Raw genomic sequence first — 23,581 nt, 5'->3', positions numbered from 1 at the left:
AGCTATTTAGAACAACGTGCACATGAGTGTGTGCAGGAATTGAAAGATAAGATTCATCTAGTGTCTGTAGGCTCTGCAGTAGACTTATTTGGCAGTAAGTGAGGGGTGATGGCTGGAGAACTGGATCAAATCAATTCTCCAAGACCCCACCTAACAAGCTTCTGCAAATGTAGTTGATGTCAAACCAGAGCTACTTCAGATGAGAGCTCAGGGATACAAAGAAAGGCACAATTCCCAGGGAGTGCTTTCTGCCCTGTAACACTTTATTAAATGTTTTTGTATCTATACATTGATCATTTTCTAGTATCCAGCTAGGCAGGAGAATTTCGTTTAAAAAAAAGACTGCTGGGTTTGGGGTTTAGTCCAGAGGCTGCTCCTTAAACAAATACACTGTCTCCAGGATACACACAGTGTTGAAGAGTTCACTGCCATGTAAACTGGTCATTTTGCAGCACAGGTGTGAGTCAATGAATGCATTCTGCACCCTCCTAGCCAGTGCTATATTGCTCTGGATACTTCTGCAGTTGTTAGACTCCATTTTCCACAGGTGCTTACAAGCTCTTGTAACACAGATCAGGAGCTAGATTTATTCTCCTCACATTCAGCTCTGTTGCAAAGGTCCTTGCCTTCTGGTAGAAGAAGAGAGACAGTTCCCGATCCACGAGGAAGTTGTGGTAGATTATGGCAAGCCTTGTGTAGATCTTCAGCTGAGCTTTTTTGTTGCCCAGGTCCATGGCAGCAGCCAGTGCCAAATGATAGTAGCCTGCTGCATCAAAGGGGTCCTGAAACAAGAGACACAAGGGTAGTATCCTCTGTTGTGCCCCACAGACAGCATCCAAGCTCAGTGCATTAAGGAATCAAACGAGAGTGATACAGATGCTGGACTTCAGAAGGTTTTCCTACTTCATTATGTCCATTCTAAATGCAGCAGCCCAGAATGTGGTCAACCTGCTGCCATGGAGCATTACTGATGTAGTCATTCCTGCAGCAGTGTTTGGCATCTAAAATCTCAATGCAAACCCCAAAAGTCATGCTTGAGCATTAGCACACAAGCAGGAGTCTCCAGCGCCCGTTGTCAAGGGCTCCTGCTGCTAAAGAAGTTTCAGGTGTTCCATTTTTAAAGCAAGCCCCAGATTTCATTTTGCTGAGTAACTCATCATGTAAAGAGAACTCAGCAACAACTGTGAGATTGCATTTCAGTACAATTTATTTGTTTTACAGGCACCAATTGAGATTGCCTTACAATGAAATGCACTGCAAGTGTATGGCTTTGGGATGTGGCATAGGGGTGAACTTTGTAGAGTAAGGTTATCAGTTGGACCTGGTGATCCTGAGGATCTTTCCCAGTCTGAATGCTTCTGTGGTTTCTTACCTTGAGGTCATAGAATATGATGTCTCCTAGGATGGAGTACACCTTGACATAGTACAGTGTTTCCTCCTCAAACTCCAGAGGAGAGGAACAGAGGGACAAGGCCTTCAGGTAGAAGTGTTCAGCTAGCTCAGAGTGCCCCAGGTGATGGTGGATGGCAGCCAGCCGATGGTATGCTATGCGCTCATTTAGCTGATTCCCTGAGGGGAGAAGCTGAGAGTCAGGACAAAACCAAAGAGGCAAAGCAGGAAAATTGTCTCACAGCAGAAGATATCTTGGCTATTTTTTTGTTTTATTACTAGGTGGTGTTTATTGAGCTTCTGCTCAATAGGACCTCAGAATGGTAGGGGTTAGAATGGACCTCTGGAGATCAAGTCCAAGCCCCCTGCCAAGGCAGGTTCAGCTGAAGAACATCACCCAGGAACACATCCAGGCAGGTCTGAACTGCTTGCTCTCCCTTTTCCCCTTTTATAGAATCACAGAATTGTAGGGGTTGGAAGGGACCTCTGAAAATCATCCAAGTCCAACCCCCCTGCCAAAGCAGGGCCAGCTGGGGCAGGTGACACAGGAAGTCATCCACATGGGCCCTGGAAATCTCCAGAGAAGAAGACTCCATAACCTTTCCCTTTTCCTAACTAATTTTGCTCAAGAGACCCCTGGCCAAAACCTGCCCTTTAAGAAGAATCCCACTGAATTCCCAGCTGGAGGATTTGATGATGCCTGGGATTTGCTTAAGAAACAGTTACCTTCACCTCTCCTGGACAGATACACACACCCTCTGCATGCCTACAAGTAGATTGTTATGAAAGTCATGAAAGAACACAAGCTAATGGGGTCACAGGCTCCCTTGCTCCTCCCAGCACATACCTCACCTCACAAACTGACACAGAGCTGATTTTCAGGCTGTTCAAAATTACCTCTCAGTGCCTGTATGCAGGGCTGAGAGGCATTTTAATCAGCTGACGAGCTCCCAAAGTTGAGGAGCAGCCATTTCTAAAACGAGCCCTATGGGGTTTGATTACTTTACCCCAGGTTGGGTGACCAGCAGGGTTATCAGCAAATCTGAAAGTATGGCATGCAAAAGCCTCTTGGGGCAATATTGGTCATTAGTATTATATCTTAGCTGTCAGAACACCACTCAGTTTGGGCTTTGGAATCACAGGCTTCATTCTGTACTCCAAAGGTTTCCATATGAATGGTAGAAGAGGCAGCAACAACATTGTTCATTCTTAAACAGAGGCAAAAATAGCAATGACAGCATTGTTGTGGAACCCTGGCAAGAGATCTGACTGAATTCAAAGGAAGAAAACCTTTTAGTCTGCCACAGTTTATAGACATCAGTCATATTCAGCTGTAAATGAAACTGGTCTTACCTAAATGTATACTGAGCATGAGAGATGCTCTTGCATACTCCAGACTTTCCTCATAAGCCTTCAGATTCACCAGCAGCTCCACCAGTTTATTGCACAGCCTGAGCTCAGTGGGTTTGTTGCCAGTCTGGACAGCAAGTGGGAGAGCCCCATCCTGAAACACACAGCATTAGGTACAGCTGAACTCCAAGATGGCACAAATGGAAGGCTGTCAGTGCACATCAGGCAGTTGCTGGTTTCATTTCGCTCCATATCTTAACACAGGAGGTGCAAGAGGTGATCTGTTAACAGCATGACAAAGCATTCAGCTGCAGTAGGTTATAAAGTACTTGCTGACAGGCTCAGCTTTTGGCCCAGCACATGTGGAACACTTGCTGTAACAGGAGGGTGCATAACTATTGATGCAGTAGGAAAACTGCACAAACCCTGTAGAAAGTCACTGCTTTCTCCTTCTCCCAAGTACCATTGAAAAATATGTCTCCAGCAGCTTCAGACAACTCCATGCCTAAATTGGGATCTCCTGTGTGCAGAGCAGCATCCTGAGCCACCTGAGAAGAAAACAAAGATGAGGGGAAGAAAGAACAATAAATGAATAAATCAAATATCAGCAATTGAAACCAGAGCTCACTAAGGCCTCTCTCCTCACTGTAAGGTAGGAAAGGCTGCATTGGAGGAGACCATGCTGCCCTTTTCATTTGGTACCCTGTTAATGAGCAGGCCAGTGGCAGCTCCTGAAGAAGGAACCTAAGTAAGCTGGCCACCTACAGCACTGTGGTCACCCTTTTTCTGGCAATAGCATCCTGCTCCCTTTGCCAGCACACGGCACTCTAAACAGTGTGTTTGGTAGCTGCCACATTCAACTGGAATTAGATCAAGCTTACCACAGAAAAATTCTAATTGCAGGTTAGATATTGCTGAACAGTGCAGGTGTAAGAGCCTGAAGTGAATCCTGTAAATAAATGCAGCTCTGCTGTCCTGTTCCTCTGAGCTAAATCTCTGCCTTGTTAGCCATGGAAAGCAGCACACATCCTTCCCAAAGCAGAAACACCAGGATACTCAGTTAGGGTTAGGGTAAGTAGGGGGCTTCTACATGGAGCAGGATTAAGAATCTTGCTTTGATTCTGTGATCTGTAGTTTTCAAACTGCATTCAGCTGATTCAAGTCCAGCTCTGCTCTTAAGCATAAAAGCAGCAATTCTTTCCCTCCTGTTTTGGCTCCAGGAACCTAAGGACTCCCTTGCATCACGTTGTGACAGTTGTGTTTTGCATTCAAGTTAAGATGTGAGGACTTGCACAAGTTACTGACACAATGATCTGCAATATGATCAACATTTCAGTGGGCAGATTCCTGCTTTGAGACATTCCTCATGGACAGGCATTGATTCTGCTCTACAATGGCAGCTTCCATGCATACACAGAGTGGGACACACATGCACGTGCCTGGCCTGCTCCTCACAAGGGTGACAAAACTCTGGAGCAGGCTGCCAGGCTGTGGAGTCTACTTCTCTGGAGACATTCAAAATCCACGTGAATGTGTTCCTGTGTGGCCTGCCCTGAGTGATTCTGCTCTGGCAGGGACATTGGGCTCAATCTTTTGAGGTCCCTTCCAAGCCCTAACGCTCTGTGATTCTGTGACTAACAGAAAACGCTGAGACTTTCAGCTGTGCAGCACGACATAAATGGTGTCAGCATTTGTTCAGAACAGCAGTTAACAAGACCTCTGGGATTGTTATATTGAAGTACTGTCACTATGCCATCTGCACCACGCTGGCACATGCATTCCTGTACCTGTTGGCAGCATACCTGAATGTACAGATCCACCAGCTCATTCTGCCTCAGAACATAGTAGATCTTCCCTGCCCGGAGCCAAGCATATGCCTCTTTCTCTTTTTTCTGGAGATCTATAAATATTCCAAGGCTTCTTTTGGTGTATTCCAGAGCTGATCTGTAAGCCCTGAAACAAGGAAAACTGCTCATGACCAGAGGGTTCTTCAGAATTCAGTCACAACCTGAAACTGTAGCAGAAGTTAGTCAGGACAAAAGCAAAGTCATTAGCAGATCTTACCTTTCTGTTCCTAAAGACAAATAGAGCTGACTAATGGTTTCCAGTATCTGTCCCTCCAGAACTTTGTTGGACATCTTCCTAGCCAAGGAGAGTTGATACTCATTGTAGATCACACACTGAGCCTCATCGGGTGCAACTGTACTGTAGAACTGGCACAGCAGTTTAATTGCTTGTAGTTGGCCTAGGAGAAAAGATGAGAAACACTAACATGAGTCTATTTCACAATATAACTTAAAGGAGCTTTAAAATAATACATTACAGAACATAATTAGTAAAGAGGTTAGAAATGTCTCAGTTTTTCTAAACATTTAATTTTCTTCATCACTTTTGGCAAACCTAAGTCCCACCAGAAGGGCGAACAGGGGAGGGCGAACAGGGGAGGGCGAACAGGGGAGGGCGAACAGGGGAGGGCGAACAGGGGAGGGCGAACAGGGGAGGGCGAACAGGGGAGGGCGAACAGGGGAGGCCTTCAAGATCATCAAGTCCAACCCAACACCATCTAATCAACTACACCTTGGCACCAAGTGCCTCATCCAGTCTCTTTTTGAACACCTCCAGGGATGGTAACTTTATTTCTCCACCATTACAGGACAGAGCAAAGATTTTGAGCTCTTTGATAGCTGTCACACAACCAGACATGAAAAGCTGTTTAAGGAACTATTCCATACTTCTACAAAAAGCATTCCCCTATGGTACACTTCACAGCTTTGAGAGAAAACACCCCAAACCAACTTACTTTCCAGGTGACTTGTCTCCATTGCAACCAAAAAAGCCCACTCATAATAAACCCTTCCTTTTTCTCTTTGCATTCCACCAACATAGTAACATCCCAGCTGGAGGAGGACTTGGATAAAGTCTTGGCCACAATCCCTGATTGGAAGCTTGGAGAAGAGCTTCACTGCCCTAATGAAATAATGTTCTGCCAGCTTGCTGGCTGCTGCATGCAGGCAGAGTGCCCCAAAGTTAGCCAGGGCTATAGCTTGGTTGTGGGTCGTGCCAGTCTCTTCCGAGAGGCACAGTGCTCTGTAGTAGCTCTCAGCAGCTGCTTTGGTGTTGTTTGTTCTTCTCAAAGCAATAGCAAGCATGTTATAAGCAATGCCTAGTTGTTGGGGATTGCTCCATGTAGAGTCTACAACAGCATTTAAAATGGCTAAAGCCACATCACACTGCCTGTGGAGGATGTATAACCAAGCAAGTGAAACCAAGTGGTTAATAGTTTCCTCTGGCTTAGCAGAGTCCAGTGCTTTCAGCATGTAAGCAATGGCCTTTGCATACTGCCTGTGGTGGCTGTAGAGTTCTGCTAGACTAAGGTAGAGGGTGCTGCACAGCCCCTGCTGCTCAGCACTGAACACAGAGGAAAGTGCTTGCATGAGGTAAGGTGCAGTTTGGGATGGGAGTATTTGTCTGAGACTTCTCAGACTGTAAATCTTAGGAGCATTTTTGATGACTAAATCAATCCTTTGCAAGGAATCCATTAAAGTATTTGAGCTCTGGGAAGAGGTGACTTTTATGCAGCTTAACACAATGTGTGGCAAGCACTTCACGTGGTAGGACTCTGCTAGTTTGAAGTAACAGCGGTTTGCTAAGTTGCTTTGTAAACCCAAGTCATTAAGCAAGAGTTGAAACCTTTCCAAGAAGGGCAGTGCCTCTTCATGCTGCTTGTGTGCACTGTAGTGTTTTGCCAGCAGAAAGCATGCCCTTGCCTCTGCGTGTTTGTTCTGGCTCAGGATTGTCCTCTTCAGAGCATACTTCAGAAGATCTGACTCCAGGTCAGCACTGCAAATGTAGTTGGGAACGGCCATGAGAAGAGATGCAGCCTTCTCAAACACAGGAGTGCATTTTTCTTTGTTCTTCTGGGTCAAGTAGATGGCTGTGAGGTTTGTGTAGAGAGCAATGACAAGGTACAGATCGCTGAACCCTCCAGCCACTGCTCCCAGCGCCTCCTCGAAATACACCCGGGCCTGGGACAGCTTCAGCTTTCTAACACTCAGCCTGCCTAAGAGAAAGCACAGCCTCGCTAGTGCCCAGGACATGCCTGCCTTCTTTGCTGCTTCCCTTGCTGATCTGAAGAAGCTGACCAGTTCCTCCTCTTCTGCAAACCCACAGAACATACTACTGAGAAATGGGTAAGAGAAATCATACAGGGTTTTGAAGTTCCTGTCGTACTCTTTCCTATTCAAGAAAAGTATCAATGACTCCAAGATGTCAGATGCTTGAACATCATCTTGACATATGTGGAAGCAAGGATCCTCAGGTGGAGGGAAGATTTCTGTATTTGGAGAGCCAGCAGGATCCTTTCCTTCAGTAGGTGGCTCTCCTGCCTGGGTGACCTCCAAATTCCTGAAGTTCTTCAGCAATTCTTCTATCTTGCCATTCTTGCTAGTGGATCCTGTGCTAGAAGGTGAAGATGGAGCATCTGAAAACCAGATAATAAATTACAGGTCACCACTCCGTGTGTACATGCACAGAGAGCTTTGACAGACCAGTGAAAACATTTACCAGTAGAAGATGCTGCTAGGAAAACATTGTGCAAACATCCTGCACCTGCCTAACCACTTGTCTAGGAGATGTGGCAAAGGTGGGAGCAGAGGCAGATCAGGAAGGAACAGGGAGACTGCAAGAATGGGGATAAATGGGACTTGTAAGCAAGCTTCTGATCTAGCTACTTAGCTAGCTTAGGGCCAGTGCCTGATCCAGCACTGCTCAACAGAAGTCCAATGTTAATTAAGAGTGATTTGTACCTAAGTGCATCCTCAAATAGCATGCATTGAGTGCATGTTAGGTGTTCTCTCTGGGTTTATGAATGAGAGATATCTGACAAGGAGTTACAATTTCAACTGGTTGGTAAAAAGATGACCACCAGAATCTGGGAAGACCCAAGGTCTGAACTGGAGACTGGTTAGAGAGCCCAAGGTCAGGGAATGGATGGACTTAAAGAGTAAGGAAGCTGTGAATTTGAGCAGGCATGTGAGTTGGGTAAAGGTGTGCCCATGCCCTGATAGACAGCTAAGGCAGGTTAGCCAGGGAGGGTGCCTAAACTCAGCTACTGCACTTGAAGCCTCACATGGGTGCTGGGAGTGTGTCTGCAAAGGTCCTCTTCTTCTGTCCATGTTATCTCTGCGTGGCCAGCCATGCCTCTGAGATGTAGATATCTCCTTCACTCAAATTCCAACCCTTATCCTCTGCTGTCACAGAAACTCTCTAAGTCACCAAGCCCTATGAGGAGAGGCTAAGGAGCTGGGGTTGTTTAGCCTAGAGAAGAGGAGGCTCAGGGCAGACCTTATTGCTGTCTACAACTACCTGAAGGGAGGTTGTAGCCAGGTAGAGACTGGTCTCTTCCCCCAAGCAACCAGCACCAGAACAAGAGGACACAGTCTCAAGCTGCACCAGGGGAGGTTTAGGCTTGAGGTGAGAAGAAAGCCCTTCACAGAGAGAGCTGCTGGCCATTGGAATGTGCTGCCCAGGGAGGTGGTGGAGTCCCCATCCCTGGAGGTGTTCAAGAGGGGATTGGACGTGGCACTTGAAGCCATGGCTTAGTTAGTCATGCGGTGTTGGGTGACAGGTTGGACTCGATCTCTGAGGTCTTTTCCAACCTTATTGATTCTAGGATTCTAACTTTGTGGTGATTGCTGTGGTCACTGACCTAAGTTCTGCTCATACTGGCTTTGTTTAATATCTTACAAGCATAAAAATCAGACAAACATGGCATCATCTCCTCAGTCCTCCCATTGTTACCCAACCAGCGTGGTAGGGCAGGGACTAGCGATGTCATTTGCAGTCAGTGTCAAGCTTACAGCTGCCTATCAACAGGAGCTTAATGAAGCTGCAGATTTAGAGCTCAGATTGCTTAGAATTTCATTTCTGAAAATGTTCATCAGAACCATAAATACAAAAATTAGTATTGAGAAAAACATAGGATAATACAAGTAATGACAAGTAATGCCAATGGGAAATAACTCTGCACCCTCATCAAAATATCTTCTTTGGGAAACAGATTTATGGGCTGAAATTTTCTAGCAGATGCAAAAAAAAATCTTTAGAAGTTCAAAGTCAGCACTTGCCAGGTGCCCCACAGAGTATTTTGCCCTGTTGATGTCAGTGGTCAGGGGGTGGTGTGTGTGTGTGTGTGTCACAGCAGTAAAAATAAGCCATACAGTTTGCAATGGAATAGCAAGGTCCAAGACACACACCTGTGTGAAAACCCACAGTGTTTTACAGCAAGACCTAAGAAAGCAAACAGGGAGGAAAGTTAGAATGGGAAGTGAGAGGAGGAGAAAGCTGGCAAGGAGATCAGAAATCATGTTAATAGTTTTAGGCAAAGAAAAAAGTGTATTACCACATTCAGGAGATTTCTGCACTTCTGCCTCTTCTAATTGGTCTGTGAGAAAGAGAATAAAAATCACCTTAGTTATAGTATCTTAGGGCTTCTTCTGTTTCAAATAGCTTTGGGTCAGGCTTAGAAATTTCTTCACTAAACTTCTAGGACACAGCCAATTCTTCTGACAAAGAATTCTGAATTGACAATCAGCCTCAGTTTAGGCTAACAGATCCTAGAGGTGGACCCTCCCCCCTGATAAAGTCACTGTTTCTACACAGCATCATGCAGCTACCACTGCTCAGGGAGGTGGGGGAGCATCTGCATACCCCAGGGAGAACTAAAGCCCAAGTGCTGAAGATGGTACTGTTAGCTGGGGGAGATGAGAGAAGCTGGCACTTGCAAAGAGTAGAGGGGAGCTGAGGTATGGTGCCAAATGTGCAACAGGCAGTGACAGCAGTACGGCCACTAAGCCCATGGAATTGTTTTGGTGCCTAGTCGAGGTCTGAGCTTTTGTTCCCAGGTTTCCCATCTGAGCAAGGAAGGAGAAATGTGGAATCATTCTGCACCTTGACGTGAGCTGCATTTTGCAGCTGGGGGTCTGACAAGCCTCATTGTTCACACAGAAACTCATGTGCAGAGTGAAACTAACATGCTCAAGTCAAACCTGCACGACCAGCTCCTCTCGAAGTGGAGCCCACAGGCCTGTCTTAGGGCAGCACTGAAGGAGATAAAACTGTGGGAGCTATTTGGCAAGCATATGCATCACCACAGGAGATCCTGTGGTGGGATAAGACATTGCTCAGCAAGACAATGGCATCACACCTCCTTACACTAAGTCTTTAAAGGTTAAACCCCAATTATCCCAATCAGTTCATGTAAAGCATGAGCACTTCAAGCAGTAACAGCTGTGTCAGAGGCTAGGTAGATAAAAGTATGGCTTTTTCTGTCTCTACAGGCTATTTTTTTTATACCTCTGGAATTTGAATCAAGCACACAGAGGTGCACATTTGCACCAGCTGTCAGTTATTATTATTCCACCTTTCCAGCCTGCAGCATCTGGCTGGACTCACTGACTTTTGTAATGCAGCACTCTACCATTTGAAAGTTTGCAGAACTGTTCAGCTCAGATTTTAAAACCCTTTTTAATTCACTCAAAAAAATAAAAAAGGATGAAAGCTTTGTAAATGCTTTGCTGGGCTGTCTTGCATCAGCAGGAAAGCAGCAAAGCTGCAGGCTGGGGCCAGAGTGGCTGGACAGCAGCCAGACAGAAAGGGACCTGGGGGGTACTGATTGACAGTAGGCTGAACATGAGCCAGCAGTGTGCCCAGGTGGCCAAGAAGGCCAATGGCGTCAGAAATAGTGTGGCCAGTAGGAGCAAGGAAGTCATTCTACCCCTGTACTCAGCACTGGTTAGGCCACACCTTGAGTCCTGTGTCCAGTTCTGGGCCCCTCAATTTAAGAAGGATATTGAGACTCTTGAACATGTCCAGAGAAGGGCAACGAGGCTGGGGAGAGGCCTTGAGCACAGCCCTGTGAGGAGAGGCTGAGGGAGCTGGGATTGTTTAGCCTGGAGAAGAGGAGGCTCAGGGGAGACCTTCTTGCTCTCCACAACTCCGTGAAGGGAGGTTGTATCCAGGCAGGGATTGGTCTCTTCTCCCAGGCAACCAGCACCAGAACAAGAGGACACAGTCTCAAGCTGCACCAGGTGAAGTTTAGGCTGGAGGTGAGGAGAAAGCTCTTCACTGGGAGAGTTGTTAGCCATTGGAATGTGCTGCCCAGGGAGGTGGTGGAGTCACCATCCCTGGAGGTGTTCAAAAAGGGATTGGATGTGGCACTTGGTGCCATGGTTTAATAGCCATGAGGTGTTGGGTGACAGGTTGGACTTGATGATCTTTGAGGTCTTTTCCAACCTTATTGATTCTATGATCTAAAGGGTTTTTAAATGCTATAGCTATGATCAAACTGGACACCAAGATATTTCAAAGTAGGTGTGAAGGCTGGAATCTCATTGAAACAGAAATGGTCAGAAGAGGCATCTAGGAACTGCACTTTGGCTTTTGGGCAGTAACAGGGAGCAAACCCCACACTTACCCACTCGGTACACAGAGCACACATCAGTGAGGGAGGTTTGTTCCAACAAGTGTATCACTTCCTCCAAGTTCTTTTCTTCTGAAAAATAAGACAGCTCTTCTGCTTCCAGAAAATCCAGGTCTTGTGGTCTGACAGAGAAAGGAGCAACCTTGAAGGAGTCTGAAAGCAGATTAGGAGCTCTCTGCATCAAATTGGGTCTTGTTAGAGAAACCAATACAATCTTTACATGGTCCTGCTGGGGTCAAAATTGCTATCAACTCACATTTGCAAACATACAAACTGAGTAGCTCTGCTTCCACCTCTCAATGTCTGCCCTGTAGGAATAAGGTTTCTGTCTGTCATGATACAGAATTTTGTGAGAGTCATTAAAAGGACATTATGGTATTACATTTCTAAGGTAAAGTCACACCTCAAATGAACCTGCAAACAGCATGGCAGAGCTTGCTGTTTCAGCATGCAAGCAGCCCAGACACAAGAGCAGCTTACTGACATGGTGCCAGTGCATGCAGGAATGTACTTTTCTGTAGGCTTCTCTGCATCATCTGCAATTATATGCCAGAGGAGCCCTAGGTGAAGCACATTAAGGATACCAGCACAAGCAGAACTCAGATGTTTTGACATAGATCATGAGAGACCAGTGAAAATAGAATCTTCTGCAAGAGTAAAGCTTCTTGGGTCTTATGAACTGAACATCAGAAATTGAAACAGATACACCAGCTACAGATAATCTTCTTCCCACTAGAACTCTGGTGCAGGCTGATAGTATTTCCCAGCAGTTAAGCAGGCTTCATAATCCACTTTCTCAGCATTTGTTTTCACTGATCCACACCAAAACTGTTCTCATTCAAAATACACAACAACAACAACATAATATCCCAACCAAACCTGAATTCAACATTCAACATTTTCAAGCTGAAGAGCTTAATTCTCTGAAGTTAAATGAATATCACTTACTCATTTCTAGGTAAGTCCAGCTTAACATGACCTGTCTTTACAAAACCTGTTTGGCCAGTAGACACATGCCTTCCAAGAAACCATTCCATGCATTCAAGGAAGTAGCCAAGGATCTCAATTGTGTCTCCTTCCTGGAAACTCAGCTCTTCTGACACAGTGCTTTCATAATTCATCACAGCTAGACAGGATCCCATTGCTGTGTATTAAGGAGATACATTACTTTACCTACAAATATCATTTAACAATACAAATAGGCTTACAGCAGCTCAGCAGGAAACAAGGTTAACAAAAGACATTCAGGGAACCCATGACTTGCAGTTCCAAAGCAGCAAGACTTGAAGCCTCCAAACCTCACCACTTTGGATGGAGCAATTAGAGGGGCAAAAGTTTCTTACCGACTTTCTTGATGGGTTCAGATGCAGCCTTGTATGTAAAATCAACGGGGTTAGAATATGCTTTAAGAAACCATCTGAAAGTAGTAAAAGGAATTGCAGTTAGGGTATAAAACCCCCTCACTGTTGTGACAACTACAGTGATAGTTTAAATCCATTTGACCAGACACATCCCTCCTTCACTTTCAGCACTGTCCTTACATTTCAGACATCTCCTTTGAGTTGTAGCAGCAGTAAAAGAAGTGTTACTTCAGGCACCCAAGCCAGAGACAGCCATGCTCTTTCACCTTGCTCAAGGGCAACAGAAAAAGTCCAGCTTTTTAACTACCAAGAATCCCCCAAGTGAGTGATTTTTCTGGTGATTCCTAAAGTGAGTTCATTGCTAAGTCCAGTGGTGTCACTTTGACTTTATAGCAATTATGAGCTTGGAAATTAAACTGGAACAAACTACACTAAGGTTATGGGTGGCTCCTCTTATCAGTGTTGAGTGAAGACACTGCTGACCTGTTATCCATATTTCCAAACATCTCACTTCTTACTATCCATATTTCCAAGCAGGGCTGTGGTGGTGTTGAGTTGATGGTTGGACTCCATGATCATAGGGATCTTCTCCAACCAAAGCAATTACACAGAATCACCAAGGTTGGAAGAGACCTCAAAGATCATCAAGTCCAACCTGTCACCACAGACCTCATGACTAAACCATGGCACCAAGTGCCACGTCCAGTCCCCTCTTGAACACCTCCAGGGACGGTGACTCAAGTATCTCCCTGGACAGCCCATTCCAACGGCTATGTTCCAATTCTATGTTTCTATCAAAAAACAACAATTCTAACTTTCTAGAATAACAAATGTTAATAGATTTCAGACTCAGGGGGGAAAAAAAGAAAGCAAGCTCTATCTAACTGAAGATCCAGACCACACAGACTCATTTCAGTTGTGTGGGATGGATGGAAATAGAGGTTTTGTCCTCAGGGCTAATGGCAGATGGATGACCCATAATAACCTACCATTTACAAGCACTTATTTCTAAGCAGACATTGAATCACAAAATGGTTTGGGTTGGAAGGGACCTTAAAGACCATCTAGTTCTAACTCCCTTGCTGTGGGCAGGGACGCCTCCTATGAGATCAGGATGCTCAAGGCCTCATCCAACCTGCCTTTGAACGCTGCCAGGCTTGGAGCCTCCACAGCTTCTCTGGACAACCTGCTCCAGTGCCTCACCACCCTCATGGGGAAGAATTTCCTCCTGTCTGATCTATATCTATCTGCTTCCAGTTTGAACTCATAGTGATTTGAAACACACTAATATTAGAATAGAAAAAAACGGGTTGGAAGAGACCTTTGAGATCGAGTCCAACCTATCACCTAGCACCATCTAATCAACTAAACCATGGCAACAAGCACCCCATCCAGTCTCCTCCTAAACCCCCCCAGTGATGGCAACTCCACCACCTCCCTGGGCAGCACATTCCAATGGGCAGTCACTCTCTATGAAGAACTTTCTAACATCGAGTCTAAACCTGCCCTGGCACAGCTTGAGACTGTGTCCTCTTGTTCTGGTTGCCTGGGAGAAGAGACCAGCCCCCTCCTGTCTACAACTTCCCTTCAGGTAGTTGTAGACAGCAACAAGGTCTCCCCTGAGCCTCCTCTTCTCCAGGCTAAGCAACCCCAGCTCCCTCAGCCTCTCCTCATAGGGCTTATTCTCCACTATCAGACTCATGGATTTACAACACGTTACAGCTGTAGGGTGTTACCAGAACAGAAGCCATCACCCCAGGTCCTGTCACTACATGCCTTTGTGTACATGTGGAACAGATGCATGTGAAAGAAGTAGCTAGAGTCAGGTACCTACTGATGAAAAGGGATCAGTGGCTCCAGAGAAGCATTAGACAGCACGGCTGTGTCACCATCCACAGATCCACCTGTCACACATTCAGTGAAAGCTCCAGGCTCAGAAGTGTTTATTTCATTGTCTGTAGCCATCACCTTTCTTATCAGGTTGTCAGGACATGCCACAAAAAATGCCCCTGAAAGGAAAGCAGTGGAGCAGGTGTGATCTTCTGTAATGTTTTAGTGTCACACAAGCTGTAAAACTGGCTTCAAGAGCATCAAAGCAATGTTCAGTTAGAAACTGGAAATCAAGGCTTTCAGCTGTTCATACTTGTCTGTCTAGTTTCTCTTTCAGTGAAAAAAAAAGTACAATAATATAAATGCTGAGCTGAGATCATAGAATCATAGAATTGTTAGGGTTGGAAGGGACCTCGAGGATCATCCAGTTCCAAGTCCCCCGCCATGGGCAGGGACACCTCACACTACAGCAGGTTGCTCACAGCCACATCCAGCCTGGCTGCAAAAACCTCCAGGGATGAGGCTTCCACCACCTCTCTGGGCATCCTGTGCCAGTCTTTCACCACCACCCTCACCAGAAAGACTTCTTCCTAACATCCAATCTTTTGTTTTGTTCCATTCTCCCTAGTCTTATCACTCCCTGACACCCTAAAAAGTCCCTCCCCAGCTTTCTTGTAGCCCCCTTCAGATACTGGAAGGCCACAATAAGGTCTCCTTGGAGCCTTCTCTTCTCCAGACTGAATAGCCCAAACTCTCTCAGTCCTCATAGCAGAGCAGCTCCAGCCCTCTGCTCATCCTCATGGCCCTTCTCTGAACACCTTCCAGCACCTCCAGATCCTTCCTGTAGTAGGGGCTCCAGAACTGGACACAGTACTCCAGGTGGGGTCTCACCAGGGTGGAGTACAGATGCCCAATGAGGTGCAGAACCTTCTGCTGTTGCAATACTCTCCATGTTCCTGTTGCAGTAAGGAGCAACCCTTCCATCCCATCATTGTCTCTAATGGTGGCAGCAGGTAATACCACTTAGGAGAAGCCGCTTAGGAGCCTGGCAGCTATCTGCAACCTCTCTCCTGTGCATCTCCAGGCCCCACAATAACGTTAAGCAAGTTGGAATACGCATCCTGCCCTAATCCTTCTGAGATCCCTTTAGGCACCAGTTGCACATGCATTTCTCTAATCCCCCTGTGATCCTGTTGAACCCAATCTGGGTTTGGTCCTCCTCTTTATGGTGCATTTGGAATGGACTGATACAAATGTCAGCTTCAGTAAGGATTTGAATAGGTCTTAATACTAGATCTGGGGACTTGAGAGAAAGGTGCTTCTCTGTATTCAGCCTCAGCATGTACCCTCTTCCTTACCTTCCTGTGCTAGCAGGCTTCTGTACATCAAATCTAAGGATTTTTCATTGATACAGACTTCAATGCCTGCTTCTTCCTCCTCTTGAGAAGAGAGCCAGAAGGATTGATCCAGAAATAGATTTTCCATGCAGTGATTTATAAAACCTAGAAGACAAAAAAAAAAAACCAACCCAAAAATCCATTTGTTTTTCCTTGGCAGTTTTACAGTAACATATAAGAAAATAACCATTCAGAAAGGCAGGGACTGGGGGGTCAGCATTTGGAGAACTCCGTTACTGCTGAACCCACAACAGCTACACAGTATTGGCAAAATTCCAGCCAAGAAGTCACATGCCCTGCAGCTAGTTCTGATGCTCAGCTCTCAAACTACACCTAAAAGGTGCACAACTCTTCTGTGCCTAAAAAAAAGGGGCAGACCATGTCCTCCCCTGCTGAGAGTCCCCCATAATTCAGCTCTATTTGAAAGGTTTGAAGTCTGAAAGAGGCAATCACTAGCAAGCTCTGAGAAACAGGTGCTCAGCACCACTTAACAACAGATGGCTGGAAATGGCCTCAGAAAATAATCTCTTTGTAAGTGTCTGCTGCCTGCCTCAGCTGTGCTGATTTCTGCAGGTCCTGTGCCTGACTAACAGATTCCTGGAACTTCTTTGGGACAAAGATACTCCAGCTTTACCAGTCATGTAAATCTGAGGGAAAGGATGCTTGGTCTTGGAAACTGAGACACCTTGCACTTAGGGTCTGGAGCTTTCAAAGCTGTGTGATAGTCACAGGGAGATCTGGGCTGGTGCATCCTAGTCAGCACGATATAGATAGATTATTATTACTTAAAGGGCCAATGTTAATGCATTACAAAATCCCTTGGTCAGAAAGTTGTGATGAAGAGGAAGTGTGGGCAGATGAGTAAAATGCTGCTCTGCTGTTTGGAAGATGCTGAATCAATTCCCTGTTAGCCACAGCCTTGCTTAAAAGGACACTTCACCTTCTTGTGCTTTCCTTTCAAAACTGGACTGCAACAGTGGTTTTACTCTAAGGAACACTGAGAAAAGATAGTACAAAATTGCAAGTAAACAGCATGAAATTAAAGCTGGAAGTCTCCCTCTTAAATTGGTCTGATGGGAACAGACACTTCCAATAACAAAGCACACAAGAAAGTAATAAAAATGAGGTGAACAAAATGGAGACAAAAGATCTGATTCAAATGTTCACTACTTGTCAGGAAAGGTCTGGAACAACCAGAGAACTCCAGTGGGAAGTATGATCAGAAGTGTCAAAACAGAGTCTGTGAAGAAGGACTGAGGGCAGATTTTCCTCATGAAAACTACACTGAGTGGAGAGGTGGCTTAGAAGCCTCCAACCAGGTGTTGGTGCAGTGCAAAGAGCAAGGAATAGCCTCAACAAGTCTGCAGTGGGCAGAAATAAAGTTGTAATACCAGTTAAGTTGCAGCACAGGTTAGACTTTAGGACTAAACCATGTGGATTGGAATGGACTGCTTAAAGATCTGATCTGATTTTGGAGTACCTGACTTAGACAAAACCTTCCAGCAATGATAGCTGCTACCTGCTTTGGGACAAAGGCAGGTTCCCCTGGAGGTTGGAAGGTCTCTCCAGCCCTATCACTAGTAGTCAAGTCCAGGAATATTATATACTGCTGTTAGGGGTTAATATAAAGAGTCTCAAAAGCCTGTTGAACAAGTTCCCAGTCAATCAGAAGTTACACTGCAGAGGAAGAGGGGAAGCTCATTGAGCTGGGGCATGGTGAAACAGTTTTACCTAGGGAGTGGTAGGTTAGAAACTTCCAGATTTCTTCAAAAGTTTTAAATGTCACCACTATTAGATCTTGGTCACTGTGAATAGACAGCAGCCTGGCAGACAGCTCCTACAAAGAAATCAACATTTTGGTTAGAGGTGTACTAGACCTGAGCCCAGTTTCTTACAGGTAACACTTAGGCTAAAATGCTACATATTAAACAGGGTTAAAAACCACAACCACATTCAGGATTCTAAATTCAACTTCCTACAACTTGAACAGCTTAAAATAGCAATTCCTTTTGGAAAAGCAAAAGACCAAGTGAAGCCTCCTCACCAGGCATGTTCTTCCCCAGGAAGAATGCTCTGATCTCCTGCATGCCTCTCTCTACACTAGATTAAATATTAACGAGACCCTGAAATCTTGTAATAAGTTGCCAAGACACACTAAAATATCTCTGCCTCAAGGGCTTTCTGCACTGCTGAATATCAAAACAGCATTCTAAGGAAGCTTCTGAGTATGAATCTAGCTTCCTCCAAAGCTCTTTTCCCAATGAGGCCACAAATCTGGTCTATTTGCCTGCTGGCTTCCATCTCCTCCTGATCCCTTTCTCCATCCAAAGCAGAGCAGTAGGAGCGCAGACTTTACAAAGCCACAGATCAGCAGGCTGCTGATGGAGAGTTCAAAACACATGGAAGGAAAATCATGGACAAACACATGCTCCCAGGACATTCAAAGCCACAACTAATTATGGTTTCAGCGTTTGGCCTGCTTCTGAAGGAGGCTGGAACTTGTGGCTCAGACAAAAGAGGACCATCAAAGGTCAAATGGTGTCATCCCGCTTTTTCATCAGGGGGGAGAGGGAGAGTAAGTTGTATTTGGAGCAAACAAAGCCAGCAATAAAAACTAGCCAAGCCTCTTACGTGTTATTTAAGGCTCTGAGCACCTAGCCTTGGGAAGTCTAATATTTACACTGTTCTCCTTCAGACTTCCTCTTTGGCAGTGGGCTCCTTGAGTAACTTGGATGCTAAATGACTCCAAGTGACTGGAAACTGAAGTGAAGAATCAATGGGGGCAAATGTAAAAAGCAATCAGAAACTCATCATTCCCTTTGGTGCAAATTGAAAGCAGAATGTTTTCAAACTGAAACCCTTCAGTGCCTTATTCAGTGTTTTTTTTTTCCATGTAAAATGTCTTCTTTAATTTGCTGTAAAATAAAGAAGGTCAGCTGGTGGTACATCCTTTCAGTACTTCACTGTTTCCATGTCCCTAGATGGCTTTGTGTCACGGGAACCTCTGGTCACTCCAATTCAAGCAAATAGCACATAGATGGAAATAGGATTCCAGTATCTCACAGACTGTTTCAGAGGCACAAGGGTGAATTCTCTGAACAAGTGAAACAGCTCCCAGGTCTTTGACTTACACTGAAAACTGCAATCACCTCCCTGCTGTCGTTCTCCAGGAGACGGAGCTGCCCTCTGAGCTGCCTCTGCAGTCTGGGATCAGGACATCCACTCCTTCGTCTTACCATCAATAACTTCAAGGAGATATCTGGAGAAGGAGATCATAGAATCACAGAATGGTCTGGGTTGGAAGGGACCTCCAAAGCTCATCTAGTTCAACCACCTCTGCAGTCAGCAGGGACATTCTCCACTAGATCAGGTTGTCCAGAACCCTGTCCAGCCTGACCTTGAATAGCTCCAGGGATGGGGCCTCAACCACCTCCCCAGGCAATTTCTTCCTGTGTTCCACTACCTTCATGGTGCAAAGCTTGTTCCTAACATCTAATCTAAATCTGCTCTTCTCTAGTTTGAAGACATTGCCCCTCACTACAGGCACTACAGGCCTATGGATGCAGTCTGTCTCCATCATTCCTGTAGACCCCTATTAGGTCTCCCCAAAGCCTTCTCTTCTCCAGCCTGAACCATGTACCTGTCCCCAAGGGACACCATCTGTCAGGTCAGAAGGCAGAGCACACCCAGTGTTGGTTTTAAGTAAGAGAAGGGGAATATTCCCCAAGCCAGGCCATGAAGCCTCCAGAAGAGAATGAAGACCTTCACTCAATTGCAACTTCATTGAAAATACAGCATCAAAAAGAGGGAAAAGGAAAATAAAACCCAACCAACCAAAAAAAACCAAACAAAGCAGTAACACAAAAACACAAACCTAAACCAAACAGACTTGGAAAGGCCACAGACTTAAATAAGACATTTGAAGAATCAAGACCCATCTGTAAATTAAGCACTGAACTTTGATTTGCCTTTCCTGTAGCCATTATGATCTATTCCCTATATTATGATCTAGTTTCAGGCTTTAGTAGCAGTTCTTCCTTTATGAGAAGTTCTCAACAAATGGTCTGTAGAAGTTGGACCTGAAGCACATGTCCATCACATGCTGTCACAAAGTACATCTTGAAGCATAGAGGAGTGATGACTGCAAGTCTGTTGTGTGTTTGTCTCACTTAAAAGCGTTCTATTTCTAGAACAACATGGATAGAAAATGTCTTACCAGTTGGAAAATTCTCTGCTTGGTTGGTAGGGGTCCTTGAGCTGCCATTCATGCATTTCTCACTTTCTGAACACTCTGTTATGAGAGATGAAATGGATGGTTAAGTGCATTTTCTGAGTCCTTATAAATCACACTGAAAAAAGAGATAACCCACCCCCAACTCCTCACACTTCCAAAGCATTTGATGTAATGGATAATTACTGAAAGAAAATAACTCTCTTCTTCCCCCTTCCTGCTATGTGGTTTCCAAACCTCACAGACAGTATCTGTAGGTCATTTCTGTCCTGCTGAGGGGGAAGTTAAATCTCCATGTCATCACTTTGATGTGAAGCCTCAAGATGGAAGCTTCAGGAAACTGAAGTCCCATGTGGGAGGGAGCAAAATCTAGGCTTCATTTCATCACCCTTTGCACCTGTACTAAAGAGTGGCTTCCACTGAGGCTTCAATAGAATAAACTGGCAGTGATTAGAAACAGGCAGTGATTTGAGGGTCTGCTACTAATTCATACACAGAGCAAAAGAATTCCAGCTGTTACAAGCTTAACACTTAGGACCATGTGAAAACAACTGGTTTGAAGTTTCAGAAAGAGAAGACAAAGTCTAATTTATGCTAATAGCAATCTGCTTTCTCCCCTGGTTTTGACCCATATTTCTTCCAGTCCTTTTGGAATGGCACATTTTCATGCTGAACAAACACCCACTCCAACCAATTCCAATGTTTTCTCCAGGCTCCCTTGGCAAAAGCCAATCAAGACAAGGCTTGATACTGCTAAGAATGAAAGTGGGAGAAACAGATCTTTAATTTTTAAAAGGAAAACTTCTATTTTTTCCCCCCCTCATGTATCCTAAGACATTTTCCTCTGCAGATCTGCTTCTAAGGAAAACCCTGTAACAGAGTAGAGCATGGTAATTTCTCAGCCTTCTGCACCTTCCCCTTGAGTGCCTCTATTGATGTTGCACGAACAAAGTCATGCAAATAAGGGAGGATACAGAAACAGAATTTTCCTACTTCAGAGAAAAGACATTAAGCAGCAAAAACCATCATCTTTTAGGCCAATTATTAGTGTGTGCTAGAAATTGCCATTTCCAATCACTTTGGGGTTTGTTGTGCTATGGTTGTGTGTTTGACAGGGCTGACAAAAACCCTCTGAGGTTTGTTTGACTTCAGTCTGGACTCAACAATATTTGTTTTTGAAACAGAAATGCGACAGCAAGCTGGCTGAGGTGTAGCCTGGCTGTATTTAAGGAACAATTCCCATTACAGCTCCCCACAGCTTCTAGGGCCTCACTCAGTTGTAGTTCTGCTTTTCCTTTGTTTCAGCCAGAAGTACCTGAAAAGGGCAACAAAGCTGGGGAGGGGTTTGGAGCACAGCCCTATGAGAAGAGGCTGAGGGAACTGGGGTTGCTTAGCCTTGGTAAGAGGAGGCTCAGGGCAGACCTTATTGCTGTCTACAACTACCTGAAGGGAGGTTGTAGCCAGGTTGGGGTTGGTCTCTTCTCCCAGGCAACCAGCACCAGAACAAGAGGACACAGTCTCAAGCTGTGCCAGGGGAGGTTTAGGCTCGATGTTAGGAAGAAATTCTTTACAGAGAGAGAGATTGGCCATTGGAATGTGCTGCCCAGCAAGGTGGTGGAGTCACCATCACTGGAGGTGTTTAGGAAGAGACTGGATGCCATGGTGCCATGGTTTAGTTGATTAGATAGTGTTGGATGATAGGTTGGACTCTATGATCTCAAAGGTCCTTTCCAACCTGGTTAATTCTATTCTATTCTACAAACAGAGCAAACATAAAACTTTGACATGTTATTAATTGCTTTGGTCATCATTTGACAGCTGATAAGGATAATCAGTGTGACTTTGGTGTGGGAGCTTGCCAGTGCAGCTATTTTGATAGTACCAGATATGGACTTTCCTTGAAAGTTATTTATTGAAACACAGATACCCAACAGGAAATATTTTAACTGGGGTTGTGTAGCCTGGAGAAAAGGAGGCTGAGGGGAGACCTACTTACTCTCTACAACTCTCTGAAACTATGTTGGAGCTAGGTGGGTGTTTGTCTCTTGTCCCTAGTAAGAAGTGGTAGGGCCAGAGGAAATGGCCTCAAATGGCACCAGCAGAGGTTTAAATTGGACATTAGAAGAAGCTTCCTGACTGAAAGGGTTCTCAAACACTGGAATAGGCTGCCCAGGGAGGTGGTTGAATCCCCATCCCTGGAAGTGTTTCAAAGAGGCAGAGATGTGGTGCTGAGGGACATGGTTTAGTACCAGCTAAAGAGTTAGACTCTACTGTTGGACAGTAGAGCTAGAGAGTATTTAGACTGGATGAGCTTAAAGGTCTTTTCCAACCCAAATGATTCTACTCTTGTCTGCCAAAAGTGAATTTCAGTTAAGAGCCCAACCTATGCAGCATTGCCACAAAGGAGATACAACTGCTTGTTGTGTTGCATTTAACAGTTGTAGATGTATTGAAAAACAAAACAAACCCACACATACACACAAAAAACAAAGCTCAACTGAAACCACAAAATGACAGCTGAAGAGCACAGTAATTTAAATGCAAAGAGAAGCCCAGTGCCAAGTGACCAGCATGTATTGATCCATGTCTTACCCTTTTCTTCTTGCAGCATGTCCATCCCAACTCCATCCATGACAGTGCTGATAGCAGCATCAGCCTCCACAGGTGCCCACTCAGACTTGCACCTTTCCTGCTCCATTTCTTTCTTCTCCAAGTTGCTCTCCTGATTTCCCTCTAGACCAGGGATGGTGTTAAGGTTGAGCACGGATGTGCTGCCTGCTGCTGCCACGCTCTCCATAATCAAATTCCTTACAGTGATTCAATTAACATTATCAACAATCTGAGGAGAGGGGTGAAGAAAAAAAATGTTGAAAAGGTCAAGAAAAAAAAAAAAAATCAGTATCTTGAAGAAGTGTCCAAATGCATTCACATGTTGAAGAGCTGTCCTTACCCTACAGAAGTTGCCTGTAATTACAGTACACATGAAGGTATTTGCTTTAGATTTCTCTCAGAGGAATTGTTGTGCAACACCCAAATTCAGCAGCCCAATCAGATGATATCTAAGGTCCCTTCCAACCTCAGCCATTCTATGATCCCAGAAGAAAAGCTCCTGCAATCAGGTGGCCTCCTTGCTTTAGTAGCAAAGCAATAGATTTGACTAAGAGCAGCAATCCAAGGCCTGAAATGAAATCTACTTGTGCCCTCCAGTCATTCATTCCTGGCCAGCTTTATTGCAAAGCCTCCAAGGAACAGCATCACTCACATTTAGCAGAGGCAATGCAGGGGAACAGCATCATTCAGTAAGGGTGGTAAGGATGGAATGGGTGCTACATGATTAATTCAAACAAGCAGGAAGGATTTTAAGTTCAGCTGAAGAATGAATCCTCTGCAGGAACCACAGGGCAGGATGACAGACATCAGGATCCAGGGATTTCTTTGCAGTAAAGCAGAAGAGTGAGCTGCTGAAGCTAGAGGCAGATTCTGGCAGAAAGATTGGTATTGGGATGAACATCAGGGGGGAAAAAAGGGGGGGGGGGAATAGAAA

At 45.1% G+C, this 23,581-nt stretch overlaps 1 protein-coding gene across 1 annotated transcript; it reads right to left on the bottom strand.

The window, feature by feature from the left end:
* Positions 1–489: 489 nt before the first annotated feature.
* On the bottom strand, positions 490–22,834 carry SH3TC1 (SH3 domain and tetratricopeptide repeats 1). The gene is made up of 17 exons (XM_054172413.1): positions 22,630–22,834; positions 20,023–20,097; positions 18,938–19,065; positions 17,538–17,643; positions 15,768–15,911; positions 14,414–14,588; positions 12,562–12,635; positions 12,167–12,362; positions 11,213–11,340; positions 9,140–9,181; positions 5,540–7,219; positions 4,804–4,984; positions 4,542–4,692; positions 3,165–3,287; positions 2,743–2,893; positions 1,373–1,569; positions 490–782 (listed from the first exon to the last, which is right to left on the bottom strand). Exons 1-17 carry the CDS (start codon positions 22,832–22,834, stop codon positions 552–554), a joined length of 3,987 nt encoding a protein of 1,328 aa, XP_054028388.1. The 3' UTR covers positions 490–551.
* Positions 22,835–23,581: the final 747 nt, after the last annotated feature.

Source organism: Dryobates pubescens, chromosome 23 (assembly GCF_014839835.1).
Source record: "Dryobates pubescens isolate bDryPub1 chromosome 23, bDryPub1.pri, whole genome shotgun sequence".
In the NCBI taxonomy this organism is placed as follows: Eukaryota; Metazoa; Chordata; class Aves; order Piciformes; family Picidae; genus Dryobates; species Dryobates pubescens.
Note: the sequence above shows the minus strand (reverse complement) of the source record. Positions and strands in the feature narration are given on the sequence as shown.

Excerpts from the sequence above, each read along its gene's own strand:
- SH3TC1 (XM_054172413.1), bottom strand. The coding sequence starts at position 22,834 with ATGGAGAGCGTGGCAGCAGCAGGCAGCACATCCGTGCTCAACCTTAAC. Across the intron at positions 20,098-22,629 it reads CATGCTGCAAGAAGAAAAGG|AGTGTTCAGAAAGTGAGAAA; the intron begins GTAAGACATGGA and ends CTCTCATAACAG. Across the intron at positions 9,182-11,212 it reads GTGCTCTGTGTACCGAGTGG|ACCAATTAGAAGAGGCAGAA; the intron begins GTAAGTGTGGGG and ends TCTTTCTCACAG.